The 22647-nt window shown below is 39.1% G+C and overlaps 1 protein-coding gene across 2 annotated transcripts in view; it reads right to left on the reverse strand.

Moving 5' to 3' along the window:
- Nucleotides 1–22647, reverse strand: part of znf608 (zinc finger protein 608) — a 66046-nt gene that overhangs the window by 23705 nt on the left and 19694 nt on the right. For both annotated transcript variants that reach the window (XM_084945808.1, XM_084945807.1), the window contains exon 2: nucleotides 10597–10867. In XM_084945808.1, coding sequence (XP_084801934.1) covers nucleotides 10597–10867 — 271 coding nt within the window. The remainder of the gene's footprint in view (nucleotides 1–10596; nucleotides 10868–22647) is intronic.

Raw genomic sequence — 22647 nt, forward strand, 5'->3', positions numbered from 1 at the left:
ACCACATTAAAAATATTCCCAATAAGTTTATGTCCTCAGTCGCTAGTTTTAGTTAAATAAGTTTTATTTAACACAGCACAATGTTTATTTATAAATTAGGGAACCCGTTATAGTCAAAATGGAGCATAAAGCAGGGTATGCTGTACCACATGACTGACAGGTAGCTGTTGCATTAGCGTGAAGTGGTCCTTGTTTTCTCAGTCAGATCCACCTCTAGTTTGTCACATCTGGCTTCAAAACACCAAAATAGCAGTGCCAAAGGGACTTTTCAAATGTGCAATATCACAGAGGCTATTTTTATCGTCTTTAATACAGTCTGTGGTAAATAAAGCAGCTACAAGCTGGATGTGACGCCCTCTCTAAATGGAAAAATGGCTCAGAGACTTTTGCTATGATTTTACTGAAACAACTGAAAGGCACTTTGAGTTCACGTTTCATTTCTTTTTTAAATGCCGCATAAATAAAATTGACTGAACTTGACTGAGATATTCATCATACAAAAATTAAGCTCATAAATGAACCTTTTGGGATGAAATTTTAAAGATATCTGTGTAAGCTGTAAAACAATACCACAAGACATTATTTTTCTATCAGGTTTTGTCTTATTTTACCTGCAGGGTGCATCCTCGCTGCTCATCATTCTTTTATAAATACCGGTTTATGCGTTATATAAATGGCATTTGCATGATTTTTGTGCGTATGCATCATTTATACATCTGGCCCCTGGTGTGCAGCTGAGGAGCACTGATTAAAGCGAGCCGTGCGCAAAGACAAGAATGTGGCGTTCAAGCCAAATTTCAAAATAAAAAGTCAGAGGGTCTCTGACAGCTGGTCTGACTAATAAGACAGCTGAGATGATGAGGTCAATACAGGGAGGTTGACGCATACTGTGTACAAAGAAAGGGTTTTGTTTGACTTAAAAACATAAACAGACATTTTAAACTGGCTTTCCTGTAAATCAGTATATGTCTGTAATGTGCAGGCTGCGGTCCTCGGAGTCAAGAAACAGCCGTGATGAGCTGGTTTGGTAATTTGTAACTTTAAATAGCAGAAGCAAGAATCTCAGATACTCATCACAATACAGTGATGATGCGACTGTATCACAATATAGTGACTCAGTACATTATAAGACAGTCAGTCAGCTACATACAGTGATACAATGAGTCAGATTGGAAGAGGAATCTGTTTGAAATGCCAAATTCCACAAATCTCCAGATGATTGGATGGATTCAGCTCTCAAGTACTCAGCGCAAACAAAAGCATGAAGTCATTAGCATGAAGTCAATGAACAGAAGCAACCACGATGCACCCGATGGGCCAACGTTAGCACTGATGACTTATAGATCCTTGGTGTGGATCTTGCAATCCTCATCAGGATCACCTACAGTAGAAACACGTCTCACATCAAGTCTACACATACACTGCAAGAGACCTGATGATGATGATGAATGGAGGAGTAAGCAATACGATACTGCTGCATCAACATTTTGTACCGCTCCTGATAACCAATAAAAGAAATATTGCAAATACTTTCATGATCTCAAAGGAAAACAAAAGATTATCATCTTTTTTAAAAACATATCTAAAAAAGCTAATGTCCCTTCTAGTTTAATCTTTCATAAATTTCTTGATATCTTATTGCAGGCCCACATGGATGTGAAAAATCTACTTCTTCAGTGCTGCATTGCTTGCAATAAAGAAATGAGCAATAAAGTAATAGAACAAGTCAAGCAGACAGTAAAACAAACTGACGGTTAAATAATAGTTGCACAAGGACAAGGATAAAAGGGTACAAGATGTAGGATGAAGTAGATGAAATATGTAGAAACAAAGTCCAAAGTGCAGCAGTGGAGGTTTTCCTCTTCACTCTCGTGCCCCCTGAAGCCTCGCTCGGGCTGAAACGTGACAGCGTTTCTATTTTTAGTCAGCAAGTCTCTTCTTGGGAAGAAGCCAAAACACTCAATAGGTCGTCAGTTTGTGTCTCGCTGTCATGAACGTGGGCGTTTGTGCTGCTATTAGAGAACCCGTGTGGCATTCAGGATCCCTCAAAGTCTGTTTCTAACACTTATTGAAATAAACGCCCTGACTCAATTTTACTGCTTCACAGAGGCTTCGCACAAACAAGCAACCACTTTTTAAAAGAGAGTGAGCAATGGCTGAGTAGTGCTTGAACTAAACGCCCCTGAATTCAAGCACCTCTATCTGAGGGACTTCAGGGTTTGTTTGTTATGAGTCAGGGAAAAAGAAAATGTTCTCCGCATTGTGCGCCCTCTCTTTATCCTCTGCACTGCAGAAAATAACAACATCTTAATGGAGAAATTAAAAATGAATGTCTTTCCCTCATTCACACGTACTCTGCATTGACTCTCTGTTCATTTTCTCCCTCGCAGTCTGAACCTGCATCTGCTTTTGCTGTGAAACGAAATGAAAAAAGATGCTCGAGCTGCACTGCTGCATCCAAATGTGACATCCACACTGCACTGAGTGCAGTTTAAGTGTCTGTCGAGGCTGTCAGAATCACCCAGCTCTGCCTCGCCTGTGTTTGTGTCGCTGCTGCTTCATATTTTTCTGCTGATTTTCTCTAAGCTCTCGGCAAGCATCCCCTGACTTCTCCTCTGCAGCTGTGTGAGCACTGTCAACAGCAATCCTTAAACCTGAGCCAGTCACAGTCACTGAAGTCCACAGAATCACATGTATTTAGCAATAAAATGTGCACTTTCTCATTTAAGTGCTGGTAAATTAATGTGATTAATTACTGCTTCATGAGATTTTGGAGGGGAATTTTTGAGAGAATGAGGAATTATGTATCAAGTCAGATTTGTCAGGAGGTTATTAGAATGGATGGCAGACAAGAAGGTTCAGAGTCCTATATGTGTAATTGCTTAGTCAGCAAAAGCAGCTTAGATAAGGTTAAAGAATAACAGTGCTAATAAAGTTGTATCAAAACAGTGCCCCTGTGATGGACACTGCGTCTCCTCCAGTGCTTCCAAACAATGATCCATTACTTGATTTTTATTTTTGGTATCTGAAGAACATTGCAGGAGAGCAAACCTGTCAAGCAAAGATTGCGATGCCACAGTTCAGATCATTTCCTCTGAATGTCCCCCTATAGACACCTCAGGATGTTACAGTAAAACTTTGCTTTGACAGCCTCATCCTGAGGGGCGAATTAACTGTGTAGGATCCCTTGAATGCTGAAAAAATGATGAGTATTATCCTGGTCTCACTTATCACCTGACACATTGCCTCCAGGCTTGGAAACTGTGGATTCTCCCACTACAAACTGCTCGGCTGTAGCTGAAGACTAAGCTCATCACTTGACGATCTTCCACATGAAATTCGGATCAGTTTGAAACGGAAGTTGAGCTATCCAAAAATAGCAGCTGAACTGAAAACGATCTAGGGTGTATGAAAACATGACCTTAAACTGGAATTTAAATCTTATTAGGGGGTTTTCTTATAGGCCTTTTCCACTAGTAACTACTCGGGTCGGCTCAACATGGCTGCACTCAATTTTTAGGGTTTTCAATGAGGTGGCCGTACCTGGTATCAGATACTTTCTAATACCAACTCTGCCGGGGTTCCAAGCGATCTGATCCAAAATGTGATGTCAGCAGGTTAGTCAGTGGTGCCACTTGATGAGTCATGAGAGTGCCTCTTTCACGAAAATCGAAACCGCCATTTTTCTAACCTGGCAACAAGGGAAATGACTACACAAAGACAACACCGTAGTCCTCAAGTCTTATAAAAAGCCATACACTGAGCAGCAGGTATATCGCCCCATTGTTGTGGTGTTCAGTTCACATCCGAACGATCACAGGACTTTCATGATCGTGTTGCTACAATGACTCCACGCACATTAGGGGGTACTCGATCATAATGGAAACGACCAAAACCAAGTTGAGTCGAGCCAAGTAGGTACTAGTGGAAAAGGGCTATAAGACTTGGGATGAGGAGCTTGGCTATCTGAAGGGATAATGCCTCATGGCCACCTCCCTTTGGAAGTTTTCCGGGCATAACTTATGGGATGAGTCCCTGGGGCAGAACCAGAATTTACTGGAGAGATTTCACATCTCAATTGGCATGGGAATGACTTGGGATCTGCCAGGAGGAACTGGAAAGTGTTTCTGGGGAAAAAGATGTTTGGAACACCCTACTTAGCTTGCTGCGACTGTGACCAGACTTTGGATAAATGGATAAATGGATGGATGGATGGATAAGATATCCTTAATGACATCCAACACAAGAAAGAGTAGATTAAAAAATCGGGATTTTAGAGCAGTGCGATGCTTTTGGCTCACAGGAATAGCTGAACATGCACTGATATCAAATGATAAGGTTATCATTTGAAACTTTAACCACGCTCAGTATGAGCATCCCAGATCGGAACAGTGTTTGTGTTAAAAGAAATTTTAATAGTTAGATTTTATGGCCAATAAGATGAAGGAGCTACTTAGTTGTTATTACATGTGATTATTTTGTGTGTTCATTGAAATGCAAATCACTTGCTGAGCATAATTATTTACAGTACTTGTAATTGACTTAATGTCTAGAATCCAGACAGACTGAGCGATCCGAAGTCATGGAGTTTGTGCAGCTTAGTTAAGAATCGAGCCAATCACTGTTTGATTAGCGCTCATCAGAGTCTGGTCCCCCACAGGGAAGAAGACGGGGAGGAGGGTTGAAGCTGAAATGGTGGTCTCTTCTTCTCCTCCTTTCTGTCTCTCCAATTAGTATTCAGCTTAATTAACATGCAACCTGCATCTCTCCCTCCCGTATCCCTCCGCCGTCACAAGGAGGGGGCTCCAGTTATCACTCCACCTCCTGAACAATAGTCCCTGAGCGGCAGGAAGAAAAACATTATCTCTCTTTGTCTTTCTGTGTCTCTCTCTTTGACTCTGACATTGTCCATCGCTTTCAGTCTGCATCACTGATGAAATGCTTCTTCTTCTTCGTGCCTCTGTCGGTCTCCTCCTGCCTCCGTCTTTACATTCCTCTCCATCTCCTCTTATCCCTGCGGTAGTTTAAAAATACAGACTAAACCTCTGCTACAGCTCTTTCCATTTCCCCACTTCTCGCTCCATCCATCCATCTGTCAGCCTGTTGGGACAGACTGAGCACCGAATCTATTTTCTTGCTCTTTTTCTTTCCTCTTGCAGCCACCCTCCATCCTTTTCCCTTTCTCTGTATTATTTATTATCTGGTGATATACTGCAGTTTATGTCTCTATATCATTATTTATTTGCTCATTAGAGTGTGTGACTCACTTTATCCTAATATAATAACGTAACGCATCATCTCCCTGATGCTGTTTCTATTTATTTACTTGCACAAACCTGGAAACACAATGCTTTGATGTTTTCATTTAGTGCCTCCACTGAGGGGTGGGGGTGGGGGAAGGTGGCGGGCTGGAGGATGTTGTCACTCCTGTTTGTTTCTTTGTTTTCTACTCAGCAGGGTATCTCAAGGAAGAATCGGTGCGAGATTGGTGGGAAGTCAGAAGCTTTTGGTGGTGAACTCGGTAACAGTATTTTTGCCTTATTAAACCATGAATTTTACGAGCACAAAGCAAATTTAAAATTCAGACTCTTTTAAAAAATTTAATTGGAAAAGGCTTGCTAATCCCTGAGACACTGACATCAATGAGAGAATCGCCACAAAGAATGACACCAGCCAGATGGTGAATTTGAACCCACAACCTTCTTGTTGTGAGGCAACAGTGCTAACCACCGCACTACTGTGCTGAAGCTAGAGAGCTAATTACAAATGAGAAATATTAGAATTGGAGACACTTGAGGCTGACTCCCAAGTTGTTCTGGAGAGACTGCACTGGGCTGGTGAGTTGTTGAGAGGGTTAAAATTTATCAGATTTCCTTTAAACAGTCAAGATAAACAAATAATTAAATACACAAATATTCACTTTTGGAGAGAAGAAATATTTGGAATTTAGAATTTAACAGTTTACAGAAAAATATTTTGAGATGTTACCAGCTGACCAGAGAAAAAAAACTATTCAGGATAAGTCTGCAGAGTTAATCTCTAAATTCATGTAACATCACAGCATTTAATACCAAGGTAGAACCTTTATAGTCAAAAGAAGATCAGACAGGCTGGAGTGAAAGTGGGTTGCAAAGCAGCTTGCAAATGCACAGTTTACATAGCAGTCCCTGCTTGAACTATAGAAGTGTATCAGCTGAACCATGATCGGTGTGGACTCATACTGAGATCAGCTGATTAGTACTACACTAAATATTGTTGAGTCTGTATCACAGTGTTTTCATCTGTAGTGTTGCGTGTTTGAATTAGCTTCTTGATTTTTGTATATCCTTTAATACTGAAAACTCATTTCCTGCTCACAAAGAAGCTGACTGTTGCTTTCTCCTTCAGTAAGGTAACATATATGCAAATAAGGTAAAGTTTACAATATCTACTGATTAAGGCCTACATTTCTTGGGAAAAAATGTAATTTAAAAAAGAAAACCTTAGATATTTCTTTCAATACTCTAACACACCCCATAGCTACATGTTGTCACTCATTAGTTATTCTCCTTTCTTTATTCTAATGAGGACAATAATTTACAAAATGAACATCATGTTGGTTTCAATAAGACTTAACAACAGAGACATGAATTCATCAGAAAAGCGTTTATTCAAACTAGATTTGGTTTTCTACAGATGTCTACAACATAATTGCTCCCTATTGGCAATTAGAAACAATCAGGTTTACGGCACTTCCACATTGGCTTAAATTTTAACATTCAGTTTTTATATACGGTCTGTGTCACACCCCCACCCCTATCTCAGCCTTGGAGGAGGATTGAACGCTGATTTCTCCTTTTTCTAAAACATTCAAGCTTCATTTTAATTTTTTACCTGCAGTTTCTTCCTTCTTTTTAATTATTTGAGGTCGTCAAGGTCCACGAGGATACATCTAAGTTTTATCCACAGTTTGTTTTCTCTGACTTTGCCTCTTTGGGCCCTGTTACAAACAGTCTTAAGTGAGAGATGCATTTTTCACTTTCTTTCTCGTCTCCATCTCTATCCTGTTTAGCAGCAGTCTTGGCCAGGGTTATATTACCCTGCGCTGTGTTTGTATTTTCTTCTTTATTTTTTCCTGGGCAGAGCGAAAAGCACCAGTTAATTAATACTGGGGCACTTCTACGCCAAACTCAAGACTCAGCTTCAGAGGACCAGCGGCTGGCAGAGCGAGATGGGCAGTGAGAGATTGGATTTATTCATTAAAAGCCTGCAGTAAGTTATTACACCTCCGCTGAGAGGCTGCAGTGCTGAATGCTGTCCTCGTTAACGGCCTATCAAAGTGCGGTGGCGTAGAAATCGGCGGGTGAATCATCGGGCCGTCTGATCTACAGCCCAGCACTCCCATGGTATCGTTTTGTAGTGTTGGATGTGTTTCTAGTTCTGCGTTATTTGGACTCATGAGCGCACGGTGCAACGCCAAAACTGCTCTCACGAGGACGTCCAGCCTTGTTTGAAAAGAATCGTGGTTATTTTTGTTTGTGGGACTGAAAGGTCTGGAATAATAAAAATTAGTACTATCATCTACTTTTTCTTGTAACATATGTTTTTCAAACCCACACAGATTGTAGCAATGCCCGCTTTAATTGGGCCAAGCGTATCTTTTCAGGGCACAAACAGCTGAAATATTCAACTTTTTTTTTATATGCATATTTTCACTCCAAAGAGGAAAAAATTGGCAGATGATGTTCTGGCTGTGGGTTGCGAAGATGGCTGAAAGTAAAAAAGGAGAAGCTAAAATAAAATCTGATCTGCAGTGACAGGACCAAATTGAGGAAGTGCACATCGTTAAGGTTAGAGAAAGATGGCTGCAGTTGATCGATACTGATATTTGGTGATTTACAGCCCCGGTTCTGAAAATGTTGAGACCCTGAATAAAATGTAAATAATAATAATGCAATGAAAGTCCTCATTACACTATATTTACCTTTATACAACATCCCATCTTTTTGGAATTTGGGTTGTAACGGCAACTCATATTGGTAGCACTGAAGTTCTCCTGGTGCAAATTTACAGACGTTTTTCTGCCTGTTTCTTATGTCTTTTGTCAGAAAACATATTTATAATTTTAAATTAATATCTTTACTGCTGGAAAATGAAGGAATGTTTCTTCTGGGTTGGCGATGAAAGGCTTGAGCCTTGTGAATAAGATCTTAGTCACTAAAATAGAATCTAAAATGAATGCAGCGTATTGCGGTGAAGCCCTGAGCCTATAAACCAGGTAATCTAAAATATATTATCCAGTAAAATGTGAAAGTACAAGACAGAAGAAAATAAAAGGCCAAAAAATGTAAATTTACTACCGCTGGTCTCAGGGCGCAGACTGTAGAGCTCACTGAAGAATATTGGTGATATATTAGGTGTACAAATATATGGTTGGTAGCCTTGGCAGTGGTTTTGATTTTGTTTTAAGCTTCACCCCAAAAAACAGAAAGGTGCTTAACAAAGTAAATTGAATTTTCAATTTTTCATGTGACAAAAGGGAAACAACCTCCAAATCTTTACAAGATATTAGAGAAATCAGGGACTGTAAAAGTTTTTTAATGTAGATCAATCATCCAAAATTCAGCTGCGACTTGGGGCTGTCAGTTTTGTCTGTGCTTCAGTGGAAGGCAATCCTGCTACTACTCCTATCTGCTCGGCTCATCACCCATAGTACAGAAGCCAAGCTGTGCAGATGTGCATACAACATCAAGAAGCTGTCGGTGGACGGCTGGTTCAAAAAACAAACAAACACACCAAAGAAAACCTCACTGAACTTTGCTTTCCTCTCAAATTTTCTAAGTCTTTTTTACTGAAAAACATTTTTTTTAGGGCCAGAACCTCTTTGCTGGGTGTCAAAATTGTTTTACTTGAAGGACATTTCATGATATGTCATGTTCTCTAGACCCGATCCCTTACTTTGGCACAGTGTCATCACTCTGCTGCATTATCTCCACGGCTTTACCAGATGCATCCACATAGACCAACAAATTGCCTCGCTGTTTAATGCTTAAACATTGGTGGTTTCCCATCTTTGCTCAAATAAGAACACGGTGCATTATTTTATGCAACAGCCGAGATGCAAAGATGCTGAAAGCACAGGAGAAGAGGATGTTGAACAAACTAAAAAAGGACTCATCGAGCTGGAGTCATAGAGCGATGAAGTTGTACATCGCTTCAGAGACTAAAATGTGAAGCTGTCTATCAAAGTCTGTAGAAAAATTGTACCTCAGTAAACATTTCCTGCTGAGTTTATAGTCTTACTGACTCATTTTGGATCCTGGTGACTACAAATTAAGTCAGTTTTTTAAATTTTGATCATCCTAATTTTCAGAAAGGATTAGCCAGAGACATGCTTATTGGATGATGACCTATGACCGATAAGCCAATACATCTTCTCAGATAGTTAAACACACAAACCCTACAGCGCAGATCCTTCAGTCACATTAAATCAGCGCCTGGTGCCAAAGGCATTAGCTGTCTCACAGTCACATCAGCTTCTCTTCAAATCAGATTTCACCACGTTGCAAAAATCCATTCACCCACCCAATAAGGTCATCGTTTACACTTTTACATTAAGGTCACTTGATAATAACTGGACCAGCTCCATAAAATAATTAACGCTCTTGAAAGTTGCATTATGATGTGCTGTGTTTTCCTGATAAGAACTCATTATGGAAATACCAAATATCCCAACGAGCCAAAGCAATAAATAAAAGTAGAAATTTTTCCTCAGCTCTAAGTAAAAACAGTCTGTTTCCCTAGAGCTGTCAGAAATGTATAAACGGTCCTTAAATGAAGAGTCTCCAGTTACAGTGTGATTGACTATATCTCACTGAAAACGCTGTGTTTAGTTTTAATGAGACGGACTAAAACAACAATTTGCTGGAAGCATAAACCCCTTTTTTGTAAAGAGGCCACCCTGCCTCAGAAGAATGCTTTAAACTGGATCCTAAATAAGCAGGATAGCTGCAACAAATGGAAACAATAATAAAAGAAAAGCATCCCTGAAAGAGAGTTTAGACTTTTCCACTTGTCAAAGTAAACTCATGTCTCGCTAAGGATCAGAAAAGCTGCCAGGGCGTTTCAGGCATCTCAAATTCTACTGAAGCATGGCAAAGGTATTTCATTTGCCCGTGCTTGACACTTTAGCCTTTTCACATTCTCACCATCATTCAGTGCATTCCTGGAAACGCTCTGACTCACTGTAAACGAGTTTCAGGTTTTCTTCATATTTCTACTTATTTAAACCCATTCACAACAAATGACTTTATTCTACCTCAGACTGTTTCTTGTGTCAAATCAAAACACTGCGAGGAAGGTATAAAGGTTGGAACAATACTACTGCTCCGACACACACTGAATGCCAAACACTGTATCCATTATGTTTTCTTTTTTATGGTTTTTCTACCTTCAAGGCAGCCACTGCTACAAAAGACCTTGCAAGAAAAAAAACAGGAGAAAGGAGTATTTAATAGCCCCATAAGTCTGCAGATCCTTGAATGTAACCTGGGTTTTAATGCTTGATGTGCTAAAATTGTGTGTTCACCAGTGTGAGGTTTCAGGAAGAATGCTCACCTTCCTCTGTCTCGTGCCAAACGATACCCTCCAGGTTGACGCTAGTCCCAGGTTGGCAGGGCCCCAAGCAGGCCGAATCACCCTCCAGCGCCCCTGACGCAGCTCCATCCTGGGTGTTGGTGCCGATGGACCTCGTCCTCACCGCCAGCTGCTTAGGGTTTGAGGTGGGCAGGGCCGGGGGGGAAAACGAGGGGGCCGAGGGCAGTGAGCATCCAGGGGCCCCGGGGTGGCCTGGAGCTGGGGGAGCTGGGACTGTGAACATGGGGTCCACCTGCAGAAAAGAGGATTCATTAAAGATCAGATTATGCCACTCAGCTTAGTTTCAATATATTTAATGAAATATATGTCCATGATTGAGCTTCCGCTTCTGCTGAAATTAATGGGAGAAAGAGATGGGCAGAAATATAAGGAAAAGGATTATTAAAGTCATTTTATTATTACTGGAGTGAATCCAACTGACAGATGATTATTTCAGTGTTGGATAATGCTGCATAATGGAGGCAAGAATCGGAAGGACATTTTAGAAGAGGAGACATTTTCTCCAAATGTCACACTATTCATTATTCCACCCTCAGTCTGCAGTTACCAGCTTCCTAATACTGAGTGTCAGCTAATCATCTCTCAACTGTATCCAGACTTTAAAAAAATCATTTTTTCTCACTCGGTCTGGTTTGATTCATCTTCATCTCTCTTTCCTGGCTGGTGGAGTCCTCACCCTTGTGAAATGCAAACATTTCACACTCGTTGAGCAGTTTTTGAGAGCAGAGGCTTGGATGAATGTTTTCAGCTAACGCACACACGTACAGAAGCTGCACATTATAATTAGCTTCCACTTTTGTACAGAGTGACTCAGAAAAATAATACAGTAGTGCAAGAAGGTAACAATGGATACATTCAGTGTGATTATAACAACAAAAAAAGTGTTTCTGCCAGGAAAGTGCTTAGACCCTGTGGCTTCTGGGGCCAGCAGGGCAGGGGACAATTTAATGTTGCACTCAATCCGTGTAGCCTATCCACCCACTAATTGCTAATTGTGGAGCAGTGAGAACATTTCTGCAAACACAAGGAGCTGGAATGAGACGGAGAGAGATGCAGGAGAGTTTATTTCACGCTCTCAGCATCAGGACAAAAGTAACTGCTCAGAAATATTTGGAAATCACACATGACATATTCAGAATCTTTATTGATATTCACTGTGTAACAATAATGTGTGTGACAACTGTCAGTGTAACCAACATCATCAACCCTTTGAGGGCTGGATTCGAATTCACAGCACACCGGATTTGTTCCATTTTAATATTAATCAATGTTAAATGTGGACATAATTGTGAGGAACACTCCCTTTCAAAAAAAACCCCTTTCAAGCTTTTTGTGTGTGAAAAGGTTAAAAGGAACAAATTAGATGTTTTAACGTTTATAGATTGTCTGTAGATTTTAATGTATTTGAGTCCTCATGCTCTCTGGGTCACTGGGAGCATTGGTTGACATTATGGTAAATGGTAAATGGCCTGTATTTATATAGCGCTTTACTAGTCCCTAAGGACCCCAAAGCGCTTTACATATCCAGTCATCCACCCATTCACACACACATTCACACACTGGCGATGGTAAGCTACATTGTAGCCACAGCCACCCTGGGGCGCACTGACAGAGGCGAGGCTGCCGGACACTGGCGCCACCGGGCCCTCTGACCACCACCAGTAGGCAACAGGTGAAGTGTCTTGCCCAAGGACACAACGACCGAGACTGTCCAAGCCGGGGCTCGAACCGGCAACCTTCCGATTACAAGGCGAACTCCCAACTCTTGAGCCACGATCGCCCATGGAGCTGTCGAACAAAAACGTGAATTTCATCTGTTTAAGATGAGGGTTTGATATATCAGAGGGATTTCTTTTCAGATGTTTTTAAGTGTTTTGATTGTAGTAAAATAATTTCCTGTAGGTATTAAAGACATCATGGTGCCATTTTACAGTATCAGCTATTCAGATTTCAGGAATGAAGGGAACGGCAGCAGAGAACTTGTAGCAGCATTCTCCCAATAGCATCACCTTCATCCACATCAACCAGCTGCTTCTTATACACACACTGAAGCTTCTGATGGGCTTTAACTTCACTTCTGACGTTTAATTATCATTTAGAAACCTGTGCCAGCATGAGGGGGCACCCTCATGACCACTCAGCATGCATTAGAACAATACCAATATTCTTAGGTCTTCTTCTTAGCCTACTTTGGGTTTAAAGGATCTGAGGAAAGTTTATATTTCACATCACTGTGCACATTCAAACATCAAACCAATTTGAGTCTAAATGTAGGAACAATAACACAGAAAAAACAATCCCATTGGTGTATCCATCACCAAGGCTTATTGTATACAAACAGATGAAAGAAACAGTAACATGTAATCTATGCATCATTTAAAGCTCTGTACTCAAGTCTTAAATTGGGCTGGAAAAATCTGAAACTGTTTTTTTTAGGTCTGCTAATTACAGAAAAAAGAGGGAGCATAAAGGGAGTAACATTTTTTAAAATGGCAGGCAATTATAAATACGTTTCTATCAGCTCAACAAATACCAACAAACACACAACCTCTTTCTGTGCAGTGTGTCACACAGTGTGTCACTAGCTAAAAGTATAGCTGCTGTATTTGAGACTGAGAGAACTTCAGTCAGAGATGGAGAAAGATGTAAAAAAAGACAGGACAGACGACTGCACTGATCAGCGGCATATGAAACACTGGAAATTTCAAGCTTAGTTGCCATCATGTTGATCATCTATGACTTATAGTTGCGTATTGTTCATATCATGAAACGTCCTTCGAAACAAACTGAGGTATTAACTTTATGTTATTTAAGCAAACCATGAAAAAACTCGGGATAAACGGGTTAGTTTGCAGCACTGTTTTACAATAAAGTGTTGGACTGGTGCACGGTGGCTGTGGTGTTCATGGTCAGATTAGGTTACATCAAGTACAGCACAGATGAATTTGAACTGAAGCTGATATAAAGGCAGCAAACTGTCTGTCAGTGTAGGGGATGAAAATCAGCCAAGATAGCTAATGGATTAAGTTGTGTAAGATCAGCTGATCACAAGAAGAAATCTACTGGACCTCACAACAGGAATTACTGTGATTTGTGGTGCTTTTCCGTACACTCAGCCCTTTTCACCAATATTAGCGTTCCCCCATGTGCCAAATCCCACTTTAACCCTTTGACTGTACTTTTTTTTTCTGTTTAGGTGTAGAGGCAAAGAAAAACAAAAAACATTTGTATTCCCATGGACTGCTACATTTTATCATTATATAATTAAAAGAACAAGAGCTTCAGTTAGCTTGGCACGAAAAAAAGCTGGTAGAAATGTCCTTCAAAGAGCTGCTTTTTACTATTTTGGGTATATTTCAGAGCTTGTACATTTTCACTTTTACTTGAATAAATTAGTTTAATGAGTACTTCAGCTTTTATAGGAGTATTTTTTAACACATGTATCATAATTCTACTTGGGTAAAAATTCTGCGCTTTTGCCAGTTCTGCAGGGACCTGAAAAAGATTATTTTCAGGTCTGGTTAAACGCCAACATCACCATTGTTTCCCACTATATTAATCAATACTAAATTAGTTCAAACTCAAAAAAACAACTCCTTAGTTTTTTGTGAAATGTTACGAGTCATTTCATATTTCTTCTTCGATTCCAGGCTCCAGTGGTGTTTCATAAACCCAAGAACATGTTTTTAAGTTCATGGCTTGTGAGTGATCTTAACTACTATCATCACCATAGTTAGATGTAATGAAACCCATGTCAACGGTGCCTTTAAGAGCTCCTCTCTTATCTTCACCACTTATTATAGTCCCAATTACAGCAGCTCTGGGAAATAATTCTGCTGAGAGAGCAGCAGCAATCAGCAGTGAAGGATTTTTCTCGCCATTATGACTCAATAAAGATTACGGGCTTGACAGATATCTCACTGAGCGATATTCTTGAGTGATTTAACGCTCAAAAGAACTTCTTCACCACGCTGTGTCTGGAAGTGCCCAAGAAAACAGCAGCACTTTGTCAGGTCCGACACGGAGCTTTTCTGTAGTGTTTGGTTTCCCAGATAAAGGAGGTCCGCTGCTGTTGTGTTATTATGGAGATCAATCAGTTCCTTGCAGGTTTCTCTAAAATCTGACAAGAGAAGATTTTTCTTACTTCTTTAGAGAGAAAAACAAAAGACTCGAGGGTGCCCTGCACCTTTTTTTTAGAAATGCCTCTACTTTTTCTTCTACAGCAGATTTCGATACTGCCAAGTTTATTGTTGCAGCTCCAGCGCTGTGGACTGAATGTCAGCAAATATTCAATTTTAAAAGACTCACTTTGGAATCAGGGCCAAAAACTACTGGTTTCAAAATCCATAATCAAATATGATCATTAGTGTTTGAGGGAAATAGTCTTCCTGATTATCAATCAAAGGTTATAATTCACAAAATGTTATTTAATTGTAAAAAATGTGAAATAGAAATAAAAAGAATTTCATACTTTGGGATAAAGTCTGAAAAAGTATTAGTGGCCTTATTAAAGGTTCTCTTTTTAATTAGGCCTCAGTCAGTAAAGGCTAGAGACCCGGGGGTTACTGCCAGTCACTAGAGTGAAACTGGTTCCAAGATTATGGTACTGCACTAAAAACTAGAATGATTGCTTTGGTTGCTAGCAGGTTACCTTTGTGAAGGTAACCTGCTAGCTTCCATACAAACCCACATGGTTTGTATGGAAGAAGCCGGCTTGTTTGCAAACTACTCGACAAGCATTAGTGGGACTGTGAAAAGTGCAATGTAAACTCAACACGGACATCATTCACCGTCAAAGTTAAGCTTCTGAAATGTGTTGTTGGAGTGGTAAAGCAAAATGAAGGCGAACTCTCTCTGTTGTGGAAAAAACTACGTATGAGCATGACAATCTGCCAGTGGCTAAAGATACCAACGGGAGGTTTGTGGTACTACTACAGCTGTTGATAACCAGCAGCGACTGACCAACGAGTCAGGGAATACACATTTTTCCCACGTTGAAACTCCATGTTGGACATGTTGAGATGTTTTCAAAAGTATTTGTTTTTTTAAACGTTTGTCTTTTTAACCGTCACCATTTGCTCAAGAGCCTTCACGGTCTCTCAGACTAACATTAGAAACAAGAATATAGAAACTATTTAAATGGCTAAAATGACTGATTTGGTCCATTTATGCCTGTTTTAATTGTTGCTTTTGTGTTTTTCATTCCTATAAAGTTTCTTTTATCTGTTGCAGACGTTGAAAAAATGTAATCAATGTGTCTTCATCAACAGAGCTGTTTTCATCATCACTTTACGCATGCTTCTGCAGCAGTAAACCTTGGTACTCTAGGATTGTTAGCCATGGTTTACTATGAAATATTACAAGGCAATGATTATAAGAAGAAATCAGATTATAATGTTAAAAAATATACACATATTTTTATTATCTGTTCAATATAATACAGAGATGCAGCACTCGCACCTCTTTTTTCAGAGTCTGCTGATTGCTTTTGGAAGATTTAACAATATTTTAAAACACAAAACACATTTTATTAGTTTAGAAAACAAATTTGCAACGTGGTGGGCTGGCTCCTTTGAGAAATGCCCTGTTAGCTCTCCCTCAACCTTTGGGTTGATCATCTAGAGTTTGCTGTTCCCAGTGATATACATCGATTATTCCATGAAGCGGGACACTGTTGAGGACAAAGGCTGATACATGAAGCTAAACTGTGACATGCATATATTAAAGTGGCACAAACACGTATTACTCATCCTTCCTTTACTACCCGAGTGATTAATAAGTGGAAGAAACTCACCAACACTTGAGTTGCCTGTTTAGTTTCTTGGCGTCCCTTGCAGTATCTGTAATCCAGCTAGTATGAAAAGCTTTATTTCGGCTGCGTGCTGCACAGCATTTATGTTAAAACCTTGATAAACAATGCAAATTTATCATGCAAAATAGCAATAAAACAAAAGGCAGATAATCCTCTGTGCTTTCTGAAACCGTCTGTTAACTCCCACACAGCTGCTGACAAAGACCACACAGGACTTCTTCAACCAAATCACAAAGCAAATTAACTATAAAAGAAGAATCACGATCCCCGGTGATTTCTGTTCTGCCGTTAACGCCTTTTTTTCCTCCCTCAGATACCCAGAATAACAACGCTTGGTTGCAAATCACACGGCAGCTACAGTCGACCAGGCTGCAGACTCACACAGCAAAATAACAATAAAAACACAGGCCTGCTCCCTTGTGAGTCAGACGCTTCGAACAAATTATCCTTTCTCACACTGTTTCTTAATTAAAAAGATCCTTCAACACACACACACAAATATAACACACCAGAACAGAAGAATCTATTAAATAAAATATAGGCTTCAGTTTAAATCGCAGGTCGGCTTAGTTTCATATGATCTGTAATGATATTACTTAATGCGCTGGTATTATTCAAAAATACCGTACACTAAGATTAAGTGAATAAATAAATACATACATAAGGTCATTAATTAAATATGAAATAATAATGAAAATTCACTCAGGGCTCTTTCTTAGTTTGTAGCTCGGCTCAGGTCATGAGCCGATTTTGCTGTGATTTCCCAGATTAAACACCAGGTTATCTTTTGCTTTATTTTTCTAGTCAGACGATTGTTCTGTTCATAGAACCTGATATGTTAAATGCACTGAACAGGGATCCTTTTAAATGTCTTAACACAGTTGCGTCCAGTACAGTGCAGAATGGCATAAAATACAACACTGGTTTTCATGTGAAAACAAAAGCTTTCATAGGATCTGTGAAATGGAACAGCTTATACAACCACCTTTTGCAGCAACACAGTCATTTTCTGTATGACTTAATCAGTCTCTCCCATCTTTGGTCTTAAAGATGGCCTCAAATTTCTTTAGTGTACAGAGGAGTTTATGGACGACTAAAAATGTCAAAGGTCGTGTGGCTAGAAAGCAAGCCCAGATCATCACCCTCCCACCGCCATGCTTGACAGTTGGTATGACATGTTTTTGCTGATATCCTGTACTTGGCTTTTGCCAAATATGGCAGTTTGTTCAAAAATCTTCGCTTTAATTACATTTTTCTATAAGTCTAGTAGTTTGTTTTCAGATGCAACTTTGCAAACTTAAGTCGTGCTGCTACGTCTGTTTTGAAGGCTCCTGACAACCCTTGAAAACAAGCCATAGTAGTTCAGTCTTTTTCTAATTGCAGTGTCACGACCTTTAACAGCTAACATGCTAACTGAGGCCTGTATTGTTTCTTGGTGCATTGCTAGGTCTGACCTTGGGTTGAATTTGCTGGGATGTGCATTTGTGGGAAGATTGAAGCATTGTGTTAATGCATCAGTCTTTCTAGAGCTGCACTTCTTTAAAGGTATTTGACAGCAAACTGTTAAAACCTCTGCTTTTACAGAAATGGTCACACTTGCTGATGATCAGTTAATCTAGTCCATTTGATTAGCAGCACCTGAGTAACTCTCAGAATTTTTTCACATGACTGTAAACAAACTGTTTCATGTATCATAAAATTAGCAAAACTGTGTGAACGTAAAAATATATATTTTTATACACAAAACATATATGTTTTATTGTCAGGCAGGATTATTTCAGCAACTCTGGGAACTAGAAATGCAGACATATCTTGACTAGAGATTCCTACAGTAGCCTTTTCTGTAAGTTGAGTTATTAAACACTTATCAAGGAATCAAAAAATAAGAAACTTGTCCAGCAATCTCAGAGTTTCTTGAGAGAGGAGAGCTGCATTCTGAGGAGCTTTGGAAATGGCCTGTTAAAAGGTCAAAGTCAAATTAATTTTATTGACTCTTCAAATATTCTTTGTCTTAAATAGGCACAAGTTCAAGTTTGGTAAATAGGACTTAGTAACAGATTAGGGGCGAGCACAACAATAGTTAGGCATTTTCTACATCACCAGCTTGTCTGCCAAAGTTTTATGGATTTTCACACATTTCAGCACTTTGCTCAGTCTGTGGCGGTTCACTTACTGTATCTAAATCAGCCCAACCCTGCTTTAGACAGACTTTGCTTTTGGTTTGCTCCATAACAGCGTATAAAAAATGACTCTATAGTGGTAAAAGCCTGCGTCCAAAGTACTAAAAGAGTAGAAAAACAATACAACAACATACAGTACCTCTGGGAAATGCAGACATATCTGTTACCTGTTGTTAATTCATCAAAAGATCAATGAGCTTATGCCATAGTGAAACGTCACTTCATTCGTCCTTCACTTCACTACTCTGCATTCACTATTGGTCAGAATTTAATCAAACTTACACAGAACAATCACCTAATGAGCGTAACGGGTTGCGCAAAATGTGTCAAGGTCAAAGTCGGAACATTTTACATTTAAAATAAGTGAATTTCATTTGAATAAAGCGTTCATCTTCCTGCAGTCATATTGCAGCTATGCATGGGTTTCCTCTGAGTAATTCAGGTGTGCATTTTTTAAAACTGGACATGAATGCAAGGTCGATAACACACTTAAGTGCAAAGGATAAAGTGCTGTATGAATATGTGCGTGAAAAAGTTGAACACGTCTAGTAGTGGAGAGTGCTTTAAGTGGTGCTTTGAGATGAGAAGTGCCACATCAATGCCAAAACTGGTATTCGTGTGGCATTCGGTTTTCTGACCCTGGAGTTCTGTTAACATAATGCAAGTAAATTAAAAATAAGGTACAGAAACATATGCTGCTCCTTTTGTTGACAGCTGATGTGCATCGGTGCTTGAAAATGAGCACAGCAGTGCATCATTGCATCCAAAAAATTCTAAAAAGTGTGATGTTTCTGTATTGAAGAGCATGATAGAGTATTGTTGATTACAGCAGTCACGTTGACCTGTAGATGAAATGGCTTGTGCTCATGATGCTGATTGGTTGTGAAGACTTTATGTTGTGAATACACTCCAGTGCCTTTCTTCTATTCTTAAGTCTTTGTTCTCCTCCCAGGAACTGACTGAAACTGCATCGCCGCCGCTGCCTCATGCTCCTGCACGTGCTGATTTCGCTTGTGTTTTTTCGTAAGTACCCAGTATCTTTTTCTGTGATGCCTTCTGTATCTTTAGAGAACAAAGATCAAAATAAATAAATAAATAAAATATGAAAAAAAGAAAGTGAAGCCCGAGTGTTGCTGCTTGAACTAATCCACACAGGAACACGAAGTATATCCAAATAACACTAAAATATGCATGGACCCTGGAGCTGTGCACAACACAAAGTCTCTCTAGTTCTCACTTTCCGTCAGATGATGCCCATGCTCGTTTTTCCTCTAAGAGTCAGATTCAAATCACCAGACAGTATCGAACCATTAAAAGGGATGTTTAAGCATTTCTTATTATTTCTTCTTAATATTTGCCATCTTGAGATTACCAGAGGGTTGTAATAAGAAGCATCTTCCACATAGTTGGGGTTGAGCTTTGAGTTAGCTGGTTCCACAAACCGTAGAGGAACCCAGTCAGAGACAACGAGTACCTTAAACTTTAAAATTAAATATTAAAAGCTACTCTGTATGATATCATAGCATGACCATGCTATAATATTCCTTTTGTGTTTACATTGTTGGTAAAAAAAAAAAAATGTGGGTGGTAGATGTTATTTAGATGTTAAGAAGTGACCATTTTGGCGCATTGTTAGTTGCTCACTTTGCTTGTATAATTAAATTTTTGTGCATATAAATGAGAAATTATTCTTGATAAGATATTCTAATAAATTCTAATGTGTCACATTCTAATAAATGTGACACAGCATGCAAAAACCAGGCTAAAGTCCAACATTTTTTTTACATTTTCCTAAAATCTCTAAACTTCTTTTTTTCTCTATAAATGTTTAACTTGAAGGTGACAAACTGTTTCCACTCTGAGAGTGAAGCAACATAAATATTCACTTAAAAACTCCACTGCAACCACTGATTGATCATAATAGGCAACACGGTGACTTCATAATATCTGATATCTATATCTGATATTGTAATACAGATACAAGAGCCTTCGAGACGTAGTTTGGTTCCTCAACTCCCGACTGTTTAGGAGGAGGTTGCAGACAAAGAAATAAACAAACAGACAGATTCTGTTGTCTGAGAGATTTTGTGTAATATAGTAAAATATAGACTAAACAATTTTTCAGTCTATAATCGATTCAGTGTCATTCAGCTCTGTAAAACAAACTTGGCAGCAAATTAGGACCAAACACAAACATTTTTTATTTTTTATCTACATGCAAATTTTCTCGACACGGTCATGCAAACCGTTACTGCACAGCTTCCTTCATTGTTATTATTGAGGTATGCTCAACAGGCTGAGCAGATGGTTGATAAAAGAATTTGTTTTAAAAAGTGGCATTTCTAGCTGCTTTTTAAACCAAAACTCTTGTTATTTGTAACATGACCAAAATAAATTAGCATAATAATTTAGCAAGTTAAGAAGAGAGACACTTTTATCAAACTGCAAACTCAGGATTCAACTCTACATACCTAACCCTAATGCTTTAATTTGCCTTGCAGTACAACTCTGTGAAAGGAAGCACATGACAGTGAGATGTGAAATGGTAAAAAGCTGACACAAAAACAATGAGGTTTCATATTTTGGGCTCTTTCATGAAGAAGACGGTTGAAAAAAGAAAATGATTCAGGTGACATGCTGTTGCCTTTAAACCCTGAGCTGGTTTAGAAAATGCTTTGTGATGACTGTTAGCAAGAGGCCAACATTTCAGAGAGTACTGATTACTTAGAGATATCTGCTAATGTCCATGATCAGTTAATGTGCAAGGTTATTATAGTGAACTAAAAAGTAAAACTAAGTATGCACAAACATTTTAGTAAACTTAGTAAAAATTAAACTTTTGAAAAAAATGAACACTAAATGAAATGACTTTGTGAACTAAGTAAGTGAAACAAAATTAAAATATAGAGAAAATATCCTTCATATTGTTTGCCTAATAAGGATCTGATGGGCATGTTTTTTGAGACTTTTGGATACAAAACCATAACACCTGCTTTCAAAAATGTCTTATTTTAATACAATAAATACAATAATACTTAAAAAGACTAAAAACTGAAGATAATAAAGATTAAACTAAACTGAATGTTTCAAACACTAAAAACTCACCTGCCCAGCATAAATCTGCAGAGCAATTCCCCCTTAATTTTGTGACATTTGACACGGTTGGGGTGTTATTAAAACTCTTTACCAGAAAATGAACCATATTCCATCTGTTTTATACTCATCTCCTTTCTGTCACGTAATAAATTTAAATCGCATGTTAAAACTCATTTTAAGACTATTCCAATACTGCACCCCTCTCTCAGACTGCTAACTTGCATGCTTGCATGTTTTCTTGAGTTTCCATAAGTAGAATGGGAGGCAGAGCTATCTCCCAGTTTGGACTCAAGAGACAAACTGAATCTCTGCTTTTAAGTCCTCCTATTTGATAAAGCCCAGTGTGGATCAGGTGACCCTGAGCCATCCCGTAGTTATGCTTCTATAGACTTAGGCAGCTGGGGGACTTCCCATGGTGCACTGAGCACTTCTTCTCTAACCCTTCACTCCCTTATGTTTATTTGCCACTCCTGCATGTAATTAATTTTTGTGTTTTGCCTTGCCAGAGTTTTCTTCCTGTTTAAAAGGAATTTCTTCCTTACCACCATTTCCAAGTGCTGGATTACATCGGATCATCTGATTAGTGGGTACTGTGGGATTTGTGTGTTTGTGGTGGGGTGGGGTAGGAAGGTTCTCCTTATCCTACCTCCTACCCGTTTCCCCTGCTCTCCTATTTCTGGTATCCCTGATATAATCCTTGCCTGAGCCTTATTGTATTGTTTGCCTCATGAAAGATGAAATCAAGATAGTCAATTATCCAGTAATCTATAAGTAAAACTTGAAACAAATGATAAATAATTGCATTTTAATGATGCTTTTCTAGGCAAATGAGGCACACAGAGTGCTTAACACGGCAAACCATGTTCACAAATCCACATATATTTTATTGTATAAATGCACCACTTTCGATACATATCAGACACG

The sequence above is a fragment of the Perissodus microlepis genome, chromosome 12 (genome assembly GCF_051167445.1).
Source record: "Perissodus microlepis isolate ML-2025 ecotype Zambia chromosome 12, ASM5116744v1, whole genome shotgun sequence".
In the NCBI taxonomy this organism is placed as follows: domain Eukaryota; kingdom Metazoa; phylum Chordata; class Actinopteri; order Cichliformes; family Cichlidae; genus Perissodus; species Perissodus microlepis.